General features: G+C 29.7%; 1 protein-coding gene across 2 annotated transcripts in view; it reads right to left on the reverse strand.

Moving 5' to 3' along the window:
- Positions 1–25,001, reverse strand: part of LOC107449891 (LIM/homeobox protein Lhx1) — a 218,201-nt gene that overhangs the window by 50,251 nt on the left and 142,949 nt on the right. For both annotated transcript variants that reach the window (XM_016065571.4, XM_016065562.4), the window contains exon 4: positions 2,748–2,937. In XM_016065571.4, the coding sequence (XP_015921057.1) occupies positions 2,748–2,937 (190 nt within the window). The remainder of the gene's footprint in view (positions 1–2,747; positions 2,938–25,001) is intronic.

Raw genomic sequence — 25,001 nt, forward strand, 5'->3', positions numbered from 1 at the left:
CTACATTTTTCATCTTTTTTTTTTTTTTTTTTTGTAAAGGCATTTTTTGCATCCTTGCATAATGGAGCATGTTCTCTCATGGACAGAATTTTCCGGTAGACGAAATACTTTTTTTCTGCTGATAGCATATTTATTATATTTCTTACTTTTTTTCTGCTGAGAGCATATTTAATGTATTTCTTACCTTTTTAAAAAATTTTTTTATACCAAAACTGAAAGAAAATACAGTTTTACGTAAAAAGATAAAAAAAAAGAAGAAAAAATCAAAGAAAATAAAGTACTTAAAAACATTGGCGCGTGCGGCATCCGTATAATAACCCATCATTTTTATCCTAAAACAAGCAAAAGGCAAAACATAAGCTCCAATTTATCCTCACTATATGGTTCATAGAAATCATATTCGTAGTTCGTTGGTTTCAATAAATATAGATCATTGTCTCAAAAAACACCACTCGAACCCACACTTAGTAAGAGATGCTTTTAAACTGATCTAAAAGACCATCCCCCTTTTAAGACAAAGAAGATTTTTCGCAAAAGTGTTACCACTTGTTTTGGCGAAAGGAATTTAATGGTAAATGCTCAGCTGGTACTTTTATCTGGTTCGTTGCAGATGATAACAACTAAAGACAGCAGCAGCACGAAAAAGAAAACGATTTTTCCAGTATTATTTTCGGTTAATCTACGCTGGCAGTGAAGTGAAGTCAATTGCTTGTGTTTATCGGGATCAGAGAGCGTGAACGTCGACGACCATAATTAACGACCTCAACCATCATTTTGTCATCGGCCTGGTAGACACATGACTGACATGATTCGGAATGAATGACGATTTAGTTTGTGTTTGGGGTTTTGTTGTCGAATGTTTTTATTTTTATGCAGTTGAGCGCTGTACAAGATCTTCTGCTTCTATTAAGCGTAGGAGTAGCTTACAAACTTGAGGGTAAAGTTAGTAGTTACATTTTTACAGAAAGTGGCGAAATGTTTGAGAAAATCTTTCCTTGTCAGCTTTATAATTACGTTAATTTAGTACTTATAATTTGTTCATGCTATTATGTTTGCTATTTAGTTGTAACTATTCAATTGCTTTAGATAAAATTTAAAAAGTAAATTAGATTTGTATAAATATATTACTATTCCCTTTTAAGCTCACGTGACAAATTTTTAATTTTATGCTTCTTGATGAATTATTGATTTTAATCAGTTAAAGTAAGTTAACAGGAAAATATAAAATGGCGTTAAATCAAAAAGAGGTTTTAAAACCTTTCGAGTAGTGTTTCCATGAATGAAAATTAAATATACTTTTTTTTTAAGTGTATTATATATTTTTAAATAGGATCACTGAATTAAAATCACTAAAATCATTATTTTGAAAAGATTTTACGTAGAACTTATCCTTTTTGCCTATTTTTCCCTACAGATTTTTTTTTCACACTTTATATTATTTATATGCATATTATTATGGTCACACATTGGTTTTCACTCGTAATTATGTTTGATTTTTGACAGGATGATTAGCATATTTGATTTAATTTCTTAAATAATTAAACAAAATACGCGTATAAAAAATAAATAAACTTTTTTTTCTCCATCTTTTGAAATTCAATTCACTACTTTTTTTAGTGCATCGTAAATTTACAATTCTTGAAACTTTTATATACTTATAGTAACACAATAATTCATTGTACTTTATTTAAACAACATAAATTACTTTGAAAAAATTATTCTAACGAGAAAGAAATCAAAATTATTCACAATTAAAAAGTTTCGTGAGAATTATTGTGCCCTCAAACAAATCGATTACATTTGACTGTTTGATCTTTAGTTTTAAAAAGGAACGCAGATAAACCTTTTGGATTACAAGAAAAAAAAAAGAACAATTTTAGCTACACCGTTAAAATTTTCATTCTAAAATTATGGTAAAATAACTGGCAGCTGTCTGTCCTTTCGATTAACCGTAAAGTTTACGGTAAAGAACATTTTTTTCCCGTATGGTTTTGAAACCATTTACAAGAAGTATGGTTATAAAACCATGAATACAAAACTATACGGCTTTTTTACCATTTACAACTAGCATTTTTCAAAAACTTAAAAAAAATTAATTATTTAACTAGACAAAAGAGCTCGGCTTTTCGTATGGTAATGGGCACTGGAGAGTGCCGGACACTGGAAATTCTTCATGTGTTGAAGGGAATGGATGAAATAGTGTGGTATCTACACTGCACTCGAACTCTATTTCTGTGGTCATGAGATTGATATATAAGCCCGCTCGGCTATGATATGTACGCATTTGCAAGGAACTAAGTAGCTTGATTAGGTTGTTCTAATTGTGAGATAAAATTCTGGTTGTTTAACCGTATTAGGTGAAAACAGTTACAAAACAGTTTTTCGCAAACTTAACAGTTTTATTACCCTTTTACTAATGGTTGTTTGACTGTTTTGATTAAATATGGTAAAATAACCATTCAATAAATTGTTATTTAACCATTTCTTTTCGAGAAATTTCGAACAGTGTAAGTATTTTTGAAACTTTTCTGTCAAGCATAAAGCACAGTGCTCCAGATGAAAAAAAAATAGTAAAGGTTTCATCCATGTCATAAATCAAATGACGCAAAATTTGTGTTAAATTAATGGCACTCTGATCTATAAGCAAAAATAAATGAGACCTAAGGTCTCATTATACTTGTATTAAATGCCTCTGAAGTTGATGGTTGATTAAATGAGTAAAGTAGTGGTTAAAATCGTTCACTTACCTGAGAAGTAAGAATAGCCAGAATTAGGTCCGGACACCATGTCCGGACTGTCATCAAGGCCATCAGGTGACATTCCCGGCCTAAGTGGTCGCATCGCTCTTCTGGGGCTGCGAAAGAAATGCCTTCTTGCACCCATAGAACTTAGCTGTTTCATTCGCCGCTCTTTCGATCTTCTATTCTGAAACCACACCTAAACGACAACAAAATTAAAATTATAAGAATATATTGTACAGCTTAAGCATCTTTATATCTATGACACTATAACTCTTGTATATCTTTACTATAACCCTTGTACCATAACTCTACAAATAATTGCATGGCGCCTATTGTCACTCAAAATTAGATTTACGAATGAAGGTACAAAAGTAAACTATCTCGAATGGCCTTGGATTAATTGTATTGTATTAATTGTATTGTATTAACTGTTTTATGTCTGCATGGAAAATAATAAATTAAGAGAGAATGGCGAGAATCAAATTAAGGATTAAATTTTTGCAATGACACCCTTAGCATAATTCTGAAGAAGGAAGAAAACCCAGTTAAATGCGGATTTATGATCTAAAAATTGATTTAGATTTTCAAGATCTTACTAGACAAAAAAAAAAAGATAGAAAATAGGAAAATTGATAGAGGGTTGGAACGAGTACATTGCAAAGAGTTCCAGATCTGATTACGGTATAAATTATCGACACTCTGGGTGCATCTTCCGTAAAGTCCACTTTCCGAGTGATTTAGTGACTTTACGATAATTATTAGTGTAAAAATTATGGTATATCAGATTTTTTGTTCAGTAGCATGTTCCGGTAAAAAGCACCGGCACCGAAACTTTTACCATAATTTGAACTTTTTACGGTGCACATCTGACTAAACACTTGCTTCCTTGAGAATAAATCATGAAAATAAGATCTCTCCTCTTATTCAGTACGTTTGATAATTCCATTAGTTTTCCAAAGTAATCACAATGTTGTTAAAATATAATTATTATTTTATGCTTTTAAAGAATAAAGTCTAATGGTAATATAAAACTGAATAATTTTTAATTTATCACAGACATGGACGCTGTTACAATATAGTCTTTCACTGGGAAATTAAAAAAAAGGAAGAAAAGAAGAGCTTTCTTGCATTTACTTCTTGTAAAAAAGAGAAGAAAATCATTTCGATAATTTTGCAAAATTTTGCTTGAAATATAGAAAAAAAAATTAAATTTAAAACTGTTTTCGTCATTAAATTGAGTTAAAAATGGTGTTAAAAGAAACAAAAGCCAGAAACGGTTTAATTGTGCTAATCATTGCAATTTCACTAATATATCTATGTTATACATGAAAAGGTAACTCTCATCTTTCTTATTTGACATAGCTTAAATAAATTCTTCTTATTAAACAAATAATATTGCATAGAGTTTATTTATTAATTATAATTTTGCGTATTTAAAAGATACACAAAAAGTTTTTAAGTTTGGAGAAGTTGAATTTAAACTTTGGTTCGTAGAAGTAATTTTCTAATTGTTAAGTCGGTTGACAATTTTGCAACCATATAATTTATGTTACTTAATTAAAAACTTTATTCCTTTCAAAAACATACAAATTGGAAATAAACACCAACATGTATTAAGCGCTTAAAAATGGACGCCCATTTTCAAGTCTTGCCAGACGTGAATGAGAAGTGACTTGAAATATAAGACGTAAAGTTGCAAACGAAAAATGGAACAATATAGGTGAAAAACAAAACTGGCAACTTTGCATTTCAAATCACTTTTGTTTCATCTTACTCACCTCTGGCAAGTCTTGAAAATGGACGCTTGTTTTTGAGCGCTTCAAACATATTGACTGTTATTTCCAATTTGTATATTTTGCATTGTTTATTAATCGAAATCAAAACCGAACGAAATTTTTAATCAAGTCATATCTTAGCGCTTCAGTTTCTTGGGATTATTTACTTAACATATAGTTTATAGTTTATTTTTCTTGCCCCAGAAACAAATGCATCCCATTTCAAAAGATTTTATTTCCTATTCTGAAATTTTCTTCTTGAAAGATTTAAAAACAGCATTTAAATAAAACTTGCTTTCAAAATGCTGTTTCTTATTGCAAACTTAATAAGAATGTATTTAGAAAAATCTCATCCCCCTAAGAGCTTATTTGATTTCGTAAAAATTTTCCAAAACCAGATTTGGTTTTCGAAAGTTGCACCATTTATCTGTCTTATCACCCAAGACAGATTCCCACGCAAAAAGATTTTATTTAAGCCCGAAAAGAGATTTCACACCGAAAAAGAATGAACAGAAAAAAAAGGTAATGATACAACAATACTTTAAAGTCGTAAAGAAAACAACAAAACAGAAAATCTCAGAAACACAGCATTCGGTCGCCAGATAGGGAAAGCTATGACACTCATTCCGCCAACACGCCAGCCTTAACAACAAATAATGAAAGAAGCAAGAAAAAGAAAAAAAAAACCTTAACCCTTCTAGGAAAACTTGTCAGTGGCTTTTAGTAATCTTCCTGCTTTTCCCCCAAAAGTTTTAAGGATTTTAGGGAGTTTTCAAGGCAGTGTACAAGGAGGAGGGAAAAATTTAAGAACAAAAGAGGTACAGACAATGCCTTTTGAGGAAAGAGAAGATGAGGACAGTCAGAAAGTATCAGCGGTGAAAAGTGATGCTAGGGAGAAGGATTGAGAAACTTTTACTGGAGGAAAAGAGATTGTTTTCGGTGGAAGCTCAAGAGCAGCTAGAAGGGAAAGGGGGTGGTCAACGTTGCTGAGAAAGAATGGTTGAAACAGGCGGTGAGGAGGGAGAGAGAGAGAGAGAGGGCAAAGCGGGAGGGTTTTTATGCGCGAATTTTGTGCGTAGCCTAGCTGATAAAAGGCCTAAGAGAGCAGGGGCTTTTCTTGGATTAATACCACAAGCCTGGTCTTCCTCATGCCTGTGTTGCCCCGATAAGGTTTGGGTACACATAGATACATTTATATTCTTTTCCTGTCTGTCTGCCTGTCCAGGGGGAGGCGTGCGGTGTAAAAGTCGTTCTTTTCTTTCTCTCTTTTTTGAAAATTTTCCTTCAATGCCATTTGGTTTTCAAACGGTAAACCACATTTTGAAAAAGCATTCTTCTCGTTGTATTAGTTGAAAAAAAAATGGAAAGTTAACTTTTTTTTCTTCTGTTTCTCGTTTTTTTTTCCGACTCCAGTTTCTGTAGATTTAAATGTTTACGTTAAGCCATTAAAGAGCTTAGAGTGTAAATCGGAGGATTTATTTATTTATCTAAGAAGGCAGCTTTTAATATCAGGCGTAATCCTGGGATTCTTTGTGTTTTTTCCTCTTCTCTTTCTTTGTTGGGAACCTATTCTTATTATTTTTCTTGGTATTTATTCTTGGTTTTACATTTAATCTTATTTAAAAATGCAGAAAGTTGAATTTTTTTTTCTTTGAATGAAGCTTTGACGTCCAGGATTTAAAAAACTATTTTCGCAAATGAAAAAAAGTTTTTTTTTCTTATTTTTTAAATATGATGTTCAGTTCTTTTCATAATTTAGTTTAGTCTTTATTAATATTTTTGTAAGTTTATGAAAACATTGCGTCATCTCAGAGAAAGTTGCAATTTTCTCTACGGAAAAAGTTAATTAATTTGATGTTGGTACAGTATTTTTTCGAACCTTAAATAATTGTTCTGAAACTTAAAAGAATGATTTATTTGAAACGTAGTCTAAAAAATACTCATAAATCATATTGCGCATGCAAGTACTTCCAAATTTTTATTATTTCAAAAATTGAGAAAAAATTTAAGATAAAAATTTAAATATTGAAAGCAAATGAGATAATTGTAATTGAGATAAAAATGTAAGAATTAAAGCTATACTATAAGTAAGAAATAGAAATATTTTGCAAAATAAGCATTTTTAATTAAGCAACAGTTTGTAAAAGCTTGTTACATGTTATATACTTTTCGGTTTACATTTATGTCAACTGGGTATTATTTAATTATTTTGAACAGTAAACATCGCTATTGAATTCATATTAAAGTGAATTTATATCTACGAATATATTAAAAACCCCGGAGAAACACATATTTCCCAATCACTTTAATTACACAAAATTTAATTTCCTAAATTTTATTTTTTCGGAATTTATTTAATTTTACCTTATTTTATCTATAAAAGCGTAATTTGTCTTTTTATTGGAAAAGAAGAAAAACTGGTCTTAAACGAGATATTTTTTAAAACATTGAAATTTAAGAAAACATACATATAGTTTTCAATATCCACCAAATACTTCTGGATTTTACCCTTTTATACAGGTCCTAGCTTAGTTCATTAAAAATCTAAAAAAATATCATTTAACTAAGTTTTTTCATGTTGTTTAGAATTTGGATTTAGCTAACAGTTTGAGGTAGATATTTGCATCCAATGCCAGAAGACATATTAATTGTTTAACAGTTGCCCGTAGAAAAGAGCTAAGGTTTCTCAAATTTTAAAAATAAGTTATTTAAAATTGTATTCTGTGAGAACTATTAGAAAATTGTACCATTAGCTCCGAAAATCGCACGCAGTTTCAAAAGGCAAATCCCTGGTGTTTTTTTTTTAGACAGAAATGAATAAGTATAAGTTTGCTGAAAAAATTCCCTAACTTTATGATGTTAACATGGATTTAATAAACATTTCTCATTAAACCAGAAAAAAATGTTAAATTACGATAAGTATAGTTTTTTCGACAATCATTACAATATTATGTAAGTTATTCAACTACAATAATAAATACAATAATATTATATTTTAACATTGTGTAGTAATAATTAAATAAAAATAACAACTACATTTGCGTCAATGACCGTTATTGTAATTATGTAACTTCCTAAGTTAAATTATATAATTACATTGTACAATTACATAGTATAATTACATTTTTATGCAATAATACAACTGAAGAAAACGATGCTATATTAATTAAATAACATCTAAAAGTAAATCAATGCCCTAATCAATCCAAATTAAAGTCCCTATATCTTAAATGATAGGGAATTTTAAGGGAAAAAATACCGAAAAAAACATTTCAACTTGTTAAGAAAGTGACCCCTTCTAACCAGCTTTTGACCGTAAAATTCAAACAAAATATAAATAAAACGGATGAAATCACCATTAAATGTAATGATAAATAAATAACATAAACCAAGTTTATGTAATTACACAGTAATTTTTTATCAATAAAATAAATAAACAATAAATACAGCATTTTGACTTCCTTTTTTTTCAGTTTTCATTGTATGTTTATGCTTTTGGCAGAGCTAATCGCTCTTCCTTCTTTTCATATGCAGTATCTTTTCCATATTTTGCTGGAAACGATGACATTATACAACCCAAACAGAGGCATGGTTAGCGACTGTATGATACAACAAAAGAGAGAAAATTGCTTAAAAGGCGCACTAGAAGAATTGATGGAGAAAAAATGAAAATGTGGATAGCTAAAGAAAAAAAATATTATATAGAAGAACGAAAAAGAGCAGGGAGCATGGTCGGTTGGATAAAAGAAGCGCAAGAGCATCAAGGATTGTAGGAGGCAGAGAGCCGCGAGAAAAGATCACTCAGCCTTCAAATATGCTCCTGTTGCCTAGATAAGGTTCATTTCTGTGATTGTTGTGTTTACATGGCCTTAAGGCAGTTCGCCTACCTTCAACTGCTCGAGAAAAATATTACCATTATGTTGTAGTTTGATTTTTGTATCTTCCTCTCTACCCCTGCAAGCGATGATAACAATAGTTTTCTTTTACAGTGATATTACCCGTAAAGAATCAAATAATATATTTTTTTTGTTCTGCTTTTTTTTAAACTCAGTATACAATGTCTAAATAAAAGTAACAATATTAAAAAAAAAGCGCTACTGAAGTAGGAAATTTAAATAATGGACTGGTATTTTTGTTGGAGGGACTTTACTCACGCCGTATGCTGACAGGTTTTCATAGGTGAAAACAGTGAAAATGATTATTATGGAAATAAATTAAAAGAATAATTAAAGAAAAGTATAATTAAAGATTTAAACATAACTAAAACATATAGTATTTACTATTTTCAGAAAAAAAATACTTAACATTTTATTCTATTAAATAGAATAACCCTGGTGATATTATTTATGTAGCAAGAATAAAAAGTGGAATTAAAATCATTACGTCGTTATTTTTAGATAACATAAGTTTTTGTTATCGTTTATTAAACTATTATGATCAACAGTTGCTATTAAGAGCTATTATTATCATCAGTTATCGGTTTTGACACTATGCTTTGTAAGTTTTCACCACATTTAGTCACTGAAATTTATTTCTATTCGCATGCCGGCAAAATCATTTGAATTTAAAATTTCCTAGACGTATTACATATTCTAAGTAAACAGAGCTTACGTCTTTAAATAAAGCTTATAATAAAGTCAACCAATAAAAAATAGGGTTATAGTTCAAAAAATCAATAAACAAGCAAAAAATAAATAAAAAGTTTTTTTTAAGCACTTTTTATACAACAAATAGTTGTTGTGCCAAGCATTGCTCGGATTAAAAAAAGCCAGATTATTAATTAAGTGATTTACATGAACTTGATTCTTTAAGATAAGTACTTATGGTGTTAATATTTTATGATACGCTACTAAGTATACTTCTTTAACCCCTAACGATTACTCGTATTTAAAAAATAATCAGCTGTATTTAGAAAGAAAAAAAAACTTTAGTAATAGTGACAAACTGAGAAGAATGAGATAAGAAATAACTTTACTTGTAAATGATATATTTATATACAGTAAAGCACCATTTAAATGATTCTCATTTAAATGCCTCTTTTATTTATTCATTGATTGCATTTCCAATTCATTCTCAATCTTCCCAATGTTGCAATACTTCGTTTATGAAATGGAAAAAAAACATAGATTATTGGTTATACGTTATTTTAGGTATATGAATATTTAGCCTGCAGATTAAGGTTAAAAAAGGTTGGAGCTAAAAATAATGGGCAGTCATTTCAGGGTGACTAGACTGTTTTCTGAAAAGGATTGAGGTATTTGCGAGCACATTACGAAGATCAGTGGTGACAAAATAATTTGCATTTTTTTTCTTTAAAACGAAAGTCATTCTTGAATTCTCATATGTCCAGAGATTTCCTCACAAATCGTAAAAAGTTTTGAAAAATGCAAAGAAGTTTCCTTAAAAGATAAATGTTACCGTAAAATTGTTTTCAATTTTAATTAACACCTCTGTTGCTTTCGTTAATCAATAATGTTAAGTAAAAAAAATAAAAATGCTATTAAGTTACCAAAACGTTTTAAGATGAATTTCTGTGACTTTGTTTACTTATCATTTACAAGTCTTTTCATTTATACATCGGTCTTCTGAAAGAAGTACAAACGGTGATTTATTGTAACGATAAAAATAGATCATTATAAAAGATAATTGGAAAAATTGGAAAAAGTTTTTATCCCTCTTGAGTAATTTTTTTTTAATATTTTTGAAAATTTAAACATAAATATGAGGATCTCTGTCTGGAAGCATTTAAACTTTCTCTCTCTTTCAGAATTATTATTTTTTAAAATTTATTCATTTTTTCCTTATTTTTTAAGTCGACTCAAACATGAGCTCATAAGATAAAGATCTCAAGAAAGATTAAGCAAATTTCTTACGACAACGGATAAATAGCTAATGGAACATAGTAATATAATAATGCAAGAAAAAAAATAATAAATAAAATAGAGAGTAAGAGAGAAAGAGAGAGAGAGAGAGAGAGAGGGAGGCAGAAACACAAAGATAGAAAAAAATTCGCGAAAAATCTTTTAAAGTTGTAGTAACTATCGAGCAAATTAAAATTAAAAAAAAAAAAAAACCTCGGGTTAAATTTATGAATAAAATGGATCTCAGATCATTAAATTTCAACTCTTTAGTTGCATTTCGGCTGGCTGCAGTGTGGCCCTCAGGGTATTTTTTACTGCAAGTTTTACAGTTAATAATTCTCAAACTAATTATTGAGTGTCAAATTTCTTTATTCCACAGTACTCCCTGTAAATTATTTACCCATCTTCGTAATTTGAAAGTTCTAAATCTTATAGCTTGTACGCTGCAAAACAAAATGTAACATAAAGTTGAACACCCTAAACTACGTCAGTGCTTTTGATCTTTTAAAAATAAAGAGATAAAAAATTAATCAGAAACAAATAAAAACTGACTGAGAACAACTCATAAACGTTTTTCATTAATCTACTAACGTTTCATAAATCTATGCACATATTTTATAAATCTGTGATGTTCCATTAAAGAATAATTTTAATCGTGAAAGTCCTTAGATATAAGTAGATACTTTTACATCTTCACAGCTGTGAAACAGCTTTATAAGGCTTTCATTATAATAGCTTGCTAAAAAAAACTTAATTTTTATCAATAAAATTATTTAAGGTATGTATTAATGAAAGTGTAAACGGTGATAGATAAGCAGTTGTAAAAATAACAGAGAAAATATTTATTTGCTTACTTAAAATTCAGCAACTTTTATAAGATTTTGCAAAAGAATCGAGAACAAGAAATAATCTCATAATGTAACTTGCATACACAATATATTATTTGACTAATTTAATGAAAGATTTAATTACTTTACTAGAAAAAATAAAACAAAGAAACATTTACTGATGTTTTCTTAAAAGTGAGAAGTATTTCATAAATTGAATAGTAGAACAAATTCAAAAGAAGTAAAGCTCTTTTGCGATGAGGAGGCTTTAGAATCTTAAGCAGTGCTTCCTTCATAACTTTTTCTTAAAAGGAGAATTTCGAACTCATAAATCAAAATCCCTTCGTTCATATTCTCATATTTTCCAGCTACACGAAGCAGGATGCACAGAACTACTTTTATGTAGTTTGTCCCTGATCCAGAGCATCCTTTGGACACAGACCAATAGCCATCAATTCTACACTCTCACCCTTTTGACCATCATTTTAACACCCTAACGCCCCAACCTGCCCGATCGGGGTATATCTTTATATACATTTCCCCCCTCTCCCTTTTGTCCTACCTTTATTCTTTCTCTTTTTTTTTTCTCCTCTCTCTTCTTACATTCATTCTTTCTCCTTTTTTTCCCCTTCTTCCCTCATCCTGCTCTTGGTGTTCCTTTAAATTTTATTCCGATCGATGAAGAGATGCTATTGGTGGGTAGTGGGGATGCGCAAGACATGATGCTCAATGCATCATTCTTTCGAGTGACTTGTGGCTCTTTGGCTCTGGCAGGGGGGCGGGGCTAAGCTTTCCTGTCACTAGAGAGATTTCTTTTTAGAGTTTCTTTTTCATAGAATAGTCCCTTTTTTTATTATTTTTTTTTTATCTCTTTCCCACCCTCATACTCAGCTCAGAGAATTTTTTCTTTTGCAATTGTTTTTTTCTTTTCAATTCTTATTCAGTTATCCCCCACTTCATATATATATATATATATATATATATATATATATATATATATATATATATATATATATATATATATATATATATATATATATATATATATATATATATATATATATATATATATATATATATATATATATATATAACTATTTAAAATCTTTATATAACATAGCACGCAAATTAGTTAGAAATAAGTTGATTTTTATAGATTCACTATTGCAATTATATTTCAGTTTAGTAAAATCTATGCCAGTATAGTTTACTCTTGCTAAAAGACTGAAATATAGTTGAAAAATGCTATGCACATTTCCTGTTGCTTATTAATACTTCTATTCAATTATAACAACTGGTTATTTAATAGCTTTGAAGATAAAAAAAAGGACAAAAAATTGTCAAAGTGTGATAGATTTTAATCATCATAAATCAAAATTAGACTTTTATGAAGAAGTTGGAAGAAAAAAAAGTTTTTTCTTTGTGAAACAATGAAGATGTAATTTTAACATTTCGGTTAAATCACGATTTGTTTAAAAACAAGCAATATAACTGGGAAAGCTGTCGAAATATTGGTATGTATATTGAGCATGGTGTCTACAAAATAAAACACAAAACCTGTTCTTAAAAAAAAAACTAAAACTAAACATACAAAAAACAGCAGAAAAAACAACAATTTATGAAAACTGTGAATTATTTTGAATATCTCTAGATGCATTCATAATTTTTGATGGTAAGAACTTCAAAATATCAAGTAAAAAAATTCACTCTTACTGTAAAGAACTAATTTTAATTTAAAAAAAAAGGAATATGTATTTTTTTATTTATTGAACTAGAAAAATAGTTTTATGAACTGAGGGCTGGATTTGCAAAAAATAAAGTACAGAACCTGCTCACGTAATAGAGAATTAATATTAAATAACAAAAAAAAACAATTGTTTTAGAGATGAATCCACTATTATAATTTACAGTAAAATGAAAATTATAAAAATAATTATTATATTTCAGATATACAAGTTAAACTAAAGTGTAACTTTAAAGTTAAATTTTTGTTATGATGAAATGGTAGTATAAAAATCAAAAGACTGTAAAAATAACACTGACTTCCATTTTTAAGTAGTGTCTGCTTATTATTTAATTTATCTGTATTTCTTTCAATAATTGGCCTGTTTTGGAGAGATGTTTCAATATCACAAAGAAAATAAATTATGTTCCATAAAATTTTTCAAACTAAAACTAATGGTTATGACAGAGCAATTGCATAGAAACTAAACAATAAAGTATTGTTTTGTTTTTCTTTATCTTACTTTTATTTTCGAAAATATTGAGAAAAAAATTTCATCACATGAACTGAATTTTTTTGAATTGCATTATAAAAGTTTTAAATAAGCATTATCGATAGTTCTTATAAATTTTAACCACTTTATTTTTTTCTTAAAAAAGGCGAAGAATTATGAAAAATTTCATAATTTCAAAAAATGATAAACTACTTTAATTTATTTTGTTTCATTACCAGAATTAATCGTATGAAGTCTTGAAGTTACAGCCTTGTCACCTATCATAATTGGAATATCCATAATCTAAAAACAGAAATATTCCATTTTGGGAAATGAAATATCTATTTTTCAAAAATATTCAAAAAGTAAAAATAAAAAAAAATACAGAAAAAAATGCGAAAAATATTTCTAAAAATATGAGTGCAGTGGTGGAAAGAAAGAGAGAGAGGAAAAAAAAAAAGGAAGCGATCAGTGAAATGAAGTGAATTGAGAAAATAAAAAGAAAGTGGTTTAGATTTATGTTTTAAGTTTTGTTCCATTCTGAAAACTGGAATATACATTAAAGTCAAAAAATATTTCCTGAAGGCAATGCGGAGAGAAAAATGATAACGGCGATAAACAAAATGAAGAAGAAGAAAAAAAAAATGCTCGAGTAAAAAATTGGGAAATATTCAGCTGCGCGCAAAATAAAGAAAATAGTATTACTAAATAATAATAAATGCAAAAAAGAAAGAAACTTTTTCAAGAAGCACCCTACAGGGCCTGAAATAAATGTACAAGTTAAAAAAAAAGAAGAAGAAGAAGATAAAACAAAAAGAAAATAAAAGGAAAAGTAATAAAATAAAATACGGCGAGGAAGCGAAAGGGGGAGTAATTTCAAAGTCCGTTCTACGCTGCCATTAATTGTTTGGGCTTCTCCTTCCTTATGGGGATGGAATACGGAGGATGCTGAGGAGCTGGAAGATTCCTCTTCATCCTCTTAAGGGTTTCCATGGTGATTGCTTCTGATAATCATCAGCGAAGCTTCCAGACAGGCTCATCAACAAGAGCTACGGGGCATTATCAGCTAACACCTTCACTGCTGAGAGAAGGTGCTTACCTGTGTGTGTGTGTCTTGCAACATCTTTAAGAAAGAGTCTTCCTTAGAAGACAAAGATACGAGGACATGGTATTAAGTCCTCTTAGGGAAAGTATACGTATTTTTGGAGATAATTTTTGAAAATTCCACATTCTTAACAAGATTTTAAATATTGGATACTATCGTATAGTAGCGATGATAGTATTGAAGGGACAATTTGGACCGTGGTTGTCTTAGTTCAGTCTTTCAAAATGCTATCATATTTGACATTAAAAGTTGCTTTTATATTGATTATGGTAGACAATCTGATCATGAGAGCAAATGAAATGTTATTGTTTAGATTCTTGAAGAATAGGGAGAATTATCCAGTTTAAAACTAATTGATTATTTTTCATTCTACTTATATATATATATATATTTTTTTAACAATATCATAACTTAGCATTAAAATAAAATGAAATATAAAGTTCTTCATTTTTGATTCCTTTTTTTCGAAATGTTTTTGAGTTAACAAGAGGAAGTCATAAGCAAAACGAAAGAATGGGCCAGAAAATTTTGCCTCATGCTACTTTGAAACGTTGTAATCCCACAAATATGTAAGTCTCTAAATTGGCTTTTCAAATGAGTACAATTCCAAAATTTAACTGTTATGTTCCCATGCTGAGTGTAAGAAACCTTTGTCATTATGAATAATGAATTTAAAAATAAGGCTCATGTCAAATATAATTTTATTTTGCTCGCATCAAATTCTTTTATGCGTCCTTAAGGTTATGTCTTCACTGATTTGTATAAGAGTCTAGAAAAAAGAAAATCTCCTTCGTTTTCATATTCCAATTACAACGATAATTCAAACTATTTCTCGATAAATATCAGCGTAATTTATTAATATTTCTCACCTTTTTTCATTTTTCAATAGTCTGGCACCTAAACGCATGAATTAGACATCGCGTTCGTCATCTTTCCGTAAATACCTTGAGATTTTTCAAAATTTTATTTATTAAAATCAAGTAAGTATAATGAAATAAGTTCTCAATATTTTGCCATTGCAAATAAAAATCCTTGTAAAACTTATACTTTACAATTACAGCATAATTTCACGTTTGAATACATTTGAGGGATTTTAAAAAAAAAAAAATATTAGCGTTTTCAAATTCCTTCAAAGTTATTTTTAATTATAAGTTATAAGGAAAGACACGCCGAGAAAAAAAGTATGGTCAAAACTTCCAGAGTATAGTAAAATTTATCGTATTTTTGGCTTTAACCACCAATTGGCTCTAATTGGCTTTATTGGCTCTAACACCAATAAAGTTTTCAAATTTTACTGAAGCGCTTTGATAATAATTATGGTAAAATTAACCACTAAACATAATTTAAAAATATTTGATACAATTTGGTAAATATGATGTAATTTGATAATTTTATCATGATACCATGGCCTCAAAATCATTTATCCGGTTAAATTTATTTTTTAGGTTTTGTATTTTTTACTAAATGTGTAGTAATAAGAACTATAATTTTGAAAATCAGAATTTCCGGTTAACCGTTATCAGATAAACGGAAAAAATTACCAAGTGAATGGTTTAAATATCTATATTTTCGTCTTCTTTACCAGATGTATGGTTTTTGTTATTATTATCTTTATCAGAAATGCCATAAACGTACAGTACGGTAATTTTACGAGAATTTTTTTCTTCATACAGAAAGAAATTATTTAACAAATCACAGAGCACTTTCTCTTCAATAATCTGACAAACATCCTACTCCATGAGTTAAACGTTGTACCTTTCAATTTTGAGTAAATGTTTTGTGATTTTTCTAAAATGTTTTATTTAAATGAAATGCGTTATGAAATTTTTACCATTAAAAAGTCAAATCATTTATCAAACGCAATGACTGCTCAATATTGCTCGCAAATTTCTTTAATTAAATTATGGAATATAATATCACATTTTTACATATCTTCGAAGTCAATGCTAATTTTAATTCTAAAAAACAGACAAAACGAAATCCATCAATAATTCTTTGTTCCCTTTTTTCTACTATAATCAAACAGTCTAAATCCACGACTTTAAACGTCACGCGATTCATCTTTCGTAAAACGTCCTGAGATTTTTCGAGACTGACGTTTGACGAAAGGACAGGTGAAGAAAACGTCAAAAGTCAAAGAAAATCCTGGATATGAGAATGAAAGTCGGCGGGGGTGGAGTAGGTGGTAGGTAAAGGAGTCATTAAGAGCCCTTTCAAAAGGGGCAGGGATTGAGGGTTGCACACGTGATCATCAAACGATTCGACGGCGCGTGAAGATGGTTAATCCCAATTTTTAGTGCAAAACTTTGAAGTATGGGTTCTGGCAGACCCTTCTTTGCATAAGGAAATGAGAGAAAGACTGAGATTTCCTTTATTTATTTATTTTATCGATTTTTTTTGAGGGAGGGGGGGATTTTTTTTTCTCTTCTTGCATCAATCATCCTACTTTGCGTAGAAGAAGAAATTGCAGCATTGTTTTGGATATTATAGATTTACAAGCCGTGATGGCAACAAGCTCTACCATAAGAAACAAGAAAGCTAAAATTTACGATAAATGAGTTTACATTTCTTTTAATTTTAATATTTTGTTAATGGAAAAATAAACATAGATTTTCCTTTACCTAACATTTTAACGTAACGTATAGATTTTTCACCAATGAGTTTATACTTAAATAGTATTACGTATAATTTATTTAATTTAAATGCTTTGATTAATGAAAACACCAGAATCATTGAAGGAATTTATTGTTTTGTAAGAGAAAATTTCATTTTCTAAAGTTTCCAATTGTAATATTCAATGCCGTCAAATATTATATTTTAAACGGTATGTATTTTTAGCTAATACATCCGTTTACTACATTTTTCTCCTTCACATAATATTCATACAAGATGATGAAAAAATCTCTTCAGAGTTTTTAATGTCCTTTTCAAAAAAATCTTGAATCCATTAGTCAGAAAAAAAGGATTTATTAATAGTATACGAACATGTATCTTTGAATTGTTTAAACTTAGTTCTAATTTTCATGTGGATGTCTTTTACTTTTTATTTCCTACATTTACTTACCTATTAGTCAGTCTACTTATATTTATCTATATTTGCTAACATATTCCTCTAACTACTTATTGATTATAGTTACATTTTATCTATTATTCTCTGCTTACTTATGTATACTATTATATCTATTCATTTATTTCTGATATATTTTCAAGGAAAATATCCTGTTATCCCAAATCTAATTTATCTATAATCTCAATCACATCTCATCTCATCTCAATTTCTTATAGCTACAAATAAATACTATTACATTTATTATAATATGTTTCATTTTATAACTGGCGTTGATCAGCCGACCCAGTTCTGAGTTTACGACTATCAATGTCCCCCTTTGTAATTTTTAACCCAACCCAGAAGAGAATAGAATTCCTGGTTCAAACATTGGGACAAACTAATTTTCATTAAATGGGGGGGGGATCATAAAACTTCCCACTGTTAGTCTAACGACAACAGAATCCGTCTGCTGCTGAGGAAATTTTACACCAGCCGGGAACAGAATTCGTATCAAGTTGCCACAGCTGGGATTCGAACTTGGTTCGCGTCTTTGGGAGGTGAATGCTCTAACCCCTGAGCCACCGCGTCTCTATTGTAAAATATTCATATTTTATCGATTTATTTTTTTATCTATTATCAAATATCTGCTGCCTCCTTTTATAAGTACAATCAAGCTTACAGTCGAAAAAACCTTAAAAAGTTTTACGAATTCTACGAACTTACGTGCCATGCCTAAATGTTTAATTCATTTCCAGGGATAAATCTTAAGCCAACTTCTTTTAACAGCGAAGCTAAGGAAAGAAAACTATAAACAAAACTAGCAACCTTATTATATCCGGCAATCTGAGAAAACTGTTCTTTCTATCCGGGATCTAAGCGTCCAGGTAAGGAGAAGGGGGATGATGAAAAAAAAAGGAAAAGTAATTCTCCTGTTGATGAAGGCCTAGAGCTCTAAGAACGAAACTTTGTTTCTTTTCCAAAGAACACTAGCGAACAACAACAGCAACAACAACAAAGAGCAGTGTATGGAAAAAAGGGGCCTTATGCGCCCCTGTAAGGTTTGTCCTTCCTATAAAAAGGCGAAACCGGGGCTGCTTTTACGATTTTCACTCCAGGAACGGGAAACTGCGATCATCTGAGCTAGTGTCACGTTCTGTACCAAACGACTTCTACGAGGCTGGGGTACCGGAGCGAGGGGTGGTCCAGAGAAAGAATTAGGATCTTTGGAAGAAAAGGAGGAAGGTCGTAAGGATCGTGACTTTAGGAAAAAGGCCTGCCCAAACGAGAGTTGAGGGAGTTTTCTATGATGGCAATACTTTCGGGAACACCACCACCACCCCTGCCCTCAACGTGCCTAATTACAGAGAAGGGAGATGGGGATCGGTTTTGGGATTTTCTGGCGTTACTTTGTTTTGTCCGGGATTTTATGGCATCTTCTAGTTCTGGGTTTTTTTTTTCCGTTTATATTTCTTTCGCTTAAGGGCTTCGTGTAAAACTTGTATATCTTAATATATTTCGGATACTGAATGTCCAGATTTTTGGAACATTTCCTCTAGGGGACATTCTATTTAAAAAATAACATGTTTGTTTCTTTAGAAAATATTACAAAAATTTCTTTTTAATGTCTTCGATATCAAAGAAGTATAGTTTTCTAAGAATCTTTCACATTTTTATGATTGAAATAAATATAGTTCGTTATAAATTATACTTTTTCAAACTAACGTATCATAATCTTTTAGAGAATAGAAATAAAGTTTTAGGGGAATTGAAAAGCAGCTGAATACCTATAATTTCACTTCCTTACTTGATGTCACAGCTTTCGCTGTATATACTTTTTATTTATTTAAAAATAAAAATTTAAGAATTTGAATACTTTTTCCAGAATCATTCTGAATTGTGTGTGAAGTTTTACTCGTAATAGTAGGGGGTTTTAGCCAATCATTGTTTCAAAACTAAAAATATTAAACGATGTAACTGCTTTAAAATATTACAAAATAGGGAAATGTCTTGTAAATCTTTCAGTAGTTCCTAAAGGGGTAAATAGATTTATAAACACTTTTACATCGTGTTGAACTATTATATCGTTAAAGTTTGCTGCAATCTACTATTACTATAAATTTTATGGTGTAAATAGTTAAAGTGCAAATGTTTATGCGTCAGTGTGTGCAATAAAAGTTTACTGTAATTTCCAAAGTTTTTTTCTCACAGCTTCTGGTATTTACTACAGTTTTTCAAAACCAATAGCCTTTCCCTTCTATTACTTAAACAAACTTATAACCTCTTTTTTTGTAAAAAAAAAAGATCTATTGTGGAATAGAGAAGTGAGAGAAGCTTACGTTTACATAAATTAAATAATCTATTGGCTTCAAAAATAAATGAAATTATATTTCAATACAAAGTCAAGTGTTTTCAAAAGAAATTGAAAATTTTTAAAAGGTCCTCATTCTTTACCTTCACCAAAAATTTTTCTATATTATTCTGTAAAGAAAAAATATTGATAAGAAAGGGGGGGGGGAATCCTTTTTTTTATCATTTGTTTAGAACTTCTGCACGAGTCAACTTCTTTCCCCCTGTCAGGACCAATCAGAAAGTCTTCGAATGAGATACTCACCCGCCCGTGCTCCCACTCGGGGAAGCCCCGTGGCAAAGGGAGCTGCAACGACCAAAAAATGTCCACCAATAAATATCCAAACGCACCGCTAAAATGTCACTACCCCGAAACTGTCAAAGCGAACGCCCGGGTAAAATGAAAGATGCCCTACTGTTCTCTCGAACGAAACTCCATTTATAATGTCCTTCCATTTCTTCTTTTTTTTTCTTTTTCGCTGCTTCTTTTTTTTTTCGTTTCTTTGGTGTCTATGTATATATATTTTCTTCGTTCTTTATATATTCGTTCTTTCGTGACGCCGTTCAGAAGAACTCCCTCTTCCTTCTCTGGAGACTTTAGAGACTGCGACACAAGAAGGTTCAAAAAGAGAGAGAGAGACACGATTTTGGAGCGAAGATCTCTGGACTAAGTCCGAGAATATTTTCGACATTTTTCCAAGTTCTCATTTTTCTTGGCGTTTTTTAAGTACTCGCCACAGAAGACGACAGGTGCAGTTAATGTTCGAAAGCTTTGAAACGATTAAAAGAAACTCCATTTTTAACTTCTTCCTTCCTTCTCCAAGATGTATTTAAAAATAATAAAAGATCCGGAACCTGAAACTGTTTTTCTTTTTCTTCAACAACATCTAATAATTTGATAAACTTTTTAGAACATTATTAATAAATAATATATAGTCAAAAGACAATTTGGCGATGATTTTTTTCGGTTGTATTAATTTTATTGGTTTAATCTTTAAGTTTTCCTATATGAATCTGGTGAAGATTTGTCTTACTTTGCGCGGAAAGAAATACGGTTTTTACAGTTCCACGAACACAACGTTTGTTGCTGATAGTTTTAAATCTAAATGTCGATAAGCATCATACACGTTCATTTTAAATTCTAGAAACAATAAACAAACCTCTTTCTGTCAGTTTTATTTTCAGATAATCAGTGTGGCGACTCTCCACTCTTCGATGTGGAGATGATATGAAATCGGTGGTTGGACATTGATCAAAGGCCATGACATCCTTAGCGCTTAGTAAATACTTAAAAAAAACATATCTATTTTTTAGAATTTTCTTCAACAATATCATTAAAAAGATACCTGATAAAAATAGAAACTTTTTTTCATGTGAGTATTTGACATCACTGACATCAATTCAGTGAAAATCAATAGAACAAACTCCAAATTAGTGAATAAAATTATATTTTAGCAGCTGTGGCAATTATGCTTAACAAGTAAGCTAATTTAAGATCCTCATAAGTAGAGCTAATACCAAATAAAATCTGTTTTCTTACTTGAAGTTAGTACAAAAAAACAGAATTTTCATTACTATAAATTTCGTTGTCACGTGAACATCGCATATATTGAGAGGTAAGCTTATTCTGAGCTTATTTTTTTAAAAACTTTATAACCATCGTCGAACAGCCGACCCAAATTTGGGTTTATGACTACCAATGTTCAACTTCATTGCCCTGTGATTTTGAACTCAATCCAGAAGACAAGAAAACTCCTGGTTCAAGTATTAGGAAAATTTTGCCTTCGTGGAGGATTTTTTGATGGAACTCACACCCATTTGCGTTACATGAAGAGGGAATGTGATGCCAACATCATGTAATCAAAACACCACTTTATAAGAAATTCATTTCGCTAAAAATTCTGGTGCAAAATGTCTAACTTATGAATGACATTTTGTTATAAAAAAAATCGTTCTTCATACTCTAGAATATTAAAATAAAAAGGAAACTTTATTTTATATTTTATATCAGTCGTTGAACAGCCGACCCAATTTTGGGTTTAAGACTATTAATGTTCAACTCCGCAGCCTTGTAATTTTGAACCAATCCAGAAGAAAAGGAAACTCCCGCATCAGTGCCCCCAGAGGTATTGATTTGTTATGGGAATATGTAAGACTTTGCGACTCGACAGATTTAACATGCATCAGTCACCATTTACTACATGGGGAATCTTTGGACGGCCTGGGATCGATCCCACGAACTCATGGACATGGGACCAGTGCCCTACCAACCAGGCTATCCCGATCTCAGGAAACATTATTCAATAAAATCAAAAAAAGTGCTTATTTATGTTTTAAATTACTTTATTTATGTTTTAAATTACTCAGAATACAGGATCTTTATACAGTTTTTAGTCAAAATATTAGACGAACAATAAGATTCTGTGTAAAATCTTAATTATTAGGCGATGTTATTCAGCTTTATTGTTTTTACGCAACTGAAACCGGTTTGCACTTGATTACGTTCGTGTATCAACTGGTTAACATTGTAATGCAATACGTTAAAAATAAATACAAATAGAAAGTATATAAGAATCTCCTGAATAAAAATCCATTGCATGCATGTTTAAATATAAAAGTATTGCACATAAACTCGAGCAAAACATCTAATTATTAAAACACTACAGCGCGTCTAATGATTCGGTCTAATTATTATAATATACTAATAAAATAGCTGATATAATAAATATTCTATATTTATGTAATATATGGTCTAATTGATCCAATCGTCGAATTTATATTATATATCGCCTAATTTAGCCCATTGATACACTAACGTAAACAAGTGCAGTCACGTAAAAACAATAAAGCTGTATAGTATCACCTGATAGTTAAGATTTTACTTAGAATCTCATAGTGCCTCTAATAAGGGTACTGTATATAGGGTATTATGTATACTGTCAGGTACTGTATATTTAGAATTCAGATTAATTTTAAATCGTTATCACTTTTGAGGATACGTTTTTTTTTTTTATCAAATATTTAAATATTTAATTAAAAAAAATAATCGATAAACATAATTTAGCTGTATAAAATTTTTATCTTGAAAAAGCAAAAGAAGATTAGCAGTCGCCATGGTAGAATAACAGCATAAAACCCAATATTTTGATTTGTAATCCCAGAATTATGTTGATTTTTTTTTTCTGCTTTTAACTAAATGGGTGGTCAACAGACATAAATATTCAGTTGTTTTAAGCATAAACGTATGAGGAATGTCGTATAAGTATGTTTTAGGACGAAAAATTTGAATAGGAAAAAATATACCGGCCTCAATGGGTTAAACATAAACAGAGATGGAAACAGTGATAGCATGAAATGTATATATTTTTTTATTTGGAATGGTGATACGCCATTTTTCCTTAAATCTTCTAAGGTATACATATAGCTTGATCGATCATTCCTGAACTTCCTGTATCCGTTATGTTGTCACTTCGATTTTTTGCCCACATCACTTGGGGAATGTCTATTGCACAGAAGGTGATGACAAGTTTCTTTTGATCAAAACAAATTCTCGATTTTATATTCTGTCTTTTTCAGAAAAAGGAAACTTACTGAACTTTGTAAAGTTATATATTTTTTTCTCTTTTACAAAGAAAGAATAAAGCGTGGACTGAAAATTTGGTTTTTAAAACTAAAAAAAGTCCCCCTCTAACGAAATAATACATTAATAATACATAATATCGAAATAATATATTATAGTCTTATCATAAATTTGTTTGGTACACTTCTTGAACATGTTTTTGATTAAAGTAAATGATTCTTTGGGGGAAACTTGTGACATAATTTAATTTAATCTCTAATTCTCATATGTATTTTGAGTTTAATACAAAAAAACTTTATTTTAAAATATTTCGCGTGATTTTAAATTTACGGCTCTTTATATCTTTAGTTTAAAATAATGAACTATTTTAAAATTTTTAGTGCATTTTAAAAGTTTTAATTGTGATAGACTGGAATATAATTGATCAATAATATTTTTTATGGAAGTTATAGCATTTCTTTCTACATAATTGCTTAACTTCCATATTTTATCAAAAAGGAACTTGCCTTTAAATTGTTATAATCTTCTCTGATACGTAGGAGTTTCAAAAATTATAAACTAATATTTTTATAAACTTCATAAAACATCTGTTTAACATTGCTTTTGGTAAAAATATTTGTAGCAGTTTTAAAAAGGTATACTCTAAACAATGGGATATATGAAGGGTGTAAAAATGGTTGGAATCAATTCTGTTCCCCAATTCTTTCCAATTCTACAATTCGTTTTTCCTACTCTTTTTTAAATTCAGTTTTTGTCTCAAATTGCTAATGCATAAATCCTTAAATCTTCATTCATAATTCTCTTCGTACGTAAATTTTCAGATTTATGTACAAAATATCTGTACATAAAATTACTTACATTACCTTTATGTATATATGATATCATTTTTCTAAAAATCAGTTACTGAGTATTTCAAGTGCACTGTAACGGTATTTTTTATAGCAATTTGATCAGTTATTTTTTACAGTATAATATAATACCAATTTTTTTACTAAATTTTTAAACTTCTTTGAAAAACTGAAACATTTTAATGTTTTTTTTACTAAAAAAATAATCCTACTAACACTATTTTCGCAATAATTTTTAAATTGTCAACACTATTTTGTATAGTAATATTTATTGTCTTTAAATTAATTGATTATTGCCTTAATTAAGAGTTGAAGATAAAGTTACCAATAAAGAAAAAGTCACCAATATGGAAAAGTTGAGGAAATTATAAAATTTATCAATGCAATGGAACCTGTCAATATATAGAATTGTGCGCAACAAATTGAAAAATTGTGTAGTAAATATATATATGAAAACTATTTGTTGAATATAGATTAACTAACTATTGGATTAATTAAATAAACCTAGCAATTTTTACGGGAATTGCAAAAAAATATTTTCGAATAAATTTTTCTTAAAGGAAAGAAACTGCATTCCATATTAATATTGGATTATTGGAAGCTTAATATGTATTTTGATCTGTGTTTAATTGGGCTGTTTGTAAGTGACTTGA

This window comes from Parasteatoda tepidariorum, chromosome 10, assembly GCF_982258835.1.
Source record: "Parasteatoda tepidariorum strain Cologne lab strain chromosome 10, Ptep-v5.0, whole genome shotgun sequence".
NCBI lineage: Eukaryota > Metazoa > Arthropoda > Arachnida > Araneae > Theridiidae > Parasteatoda > Parasteatoda tepidariorum.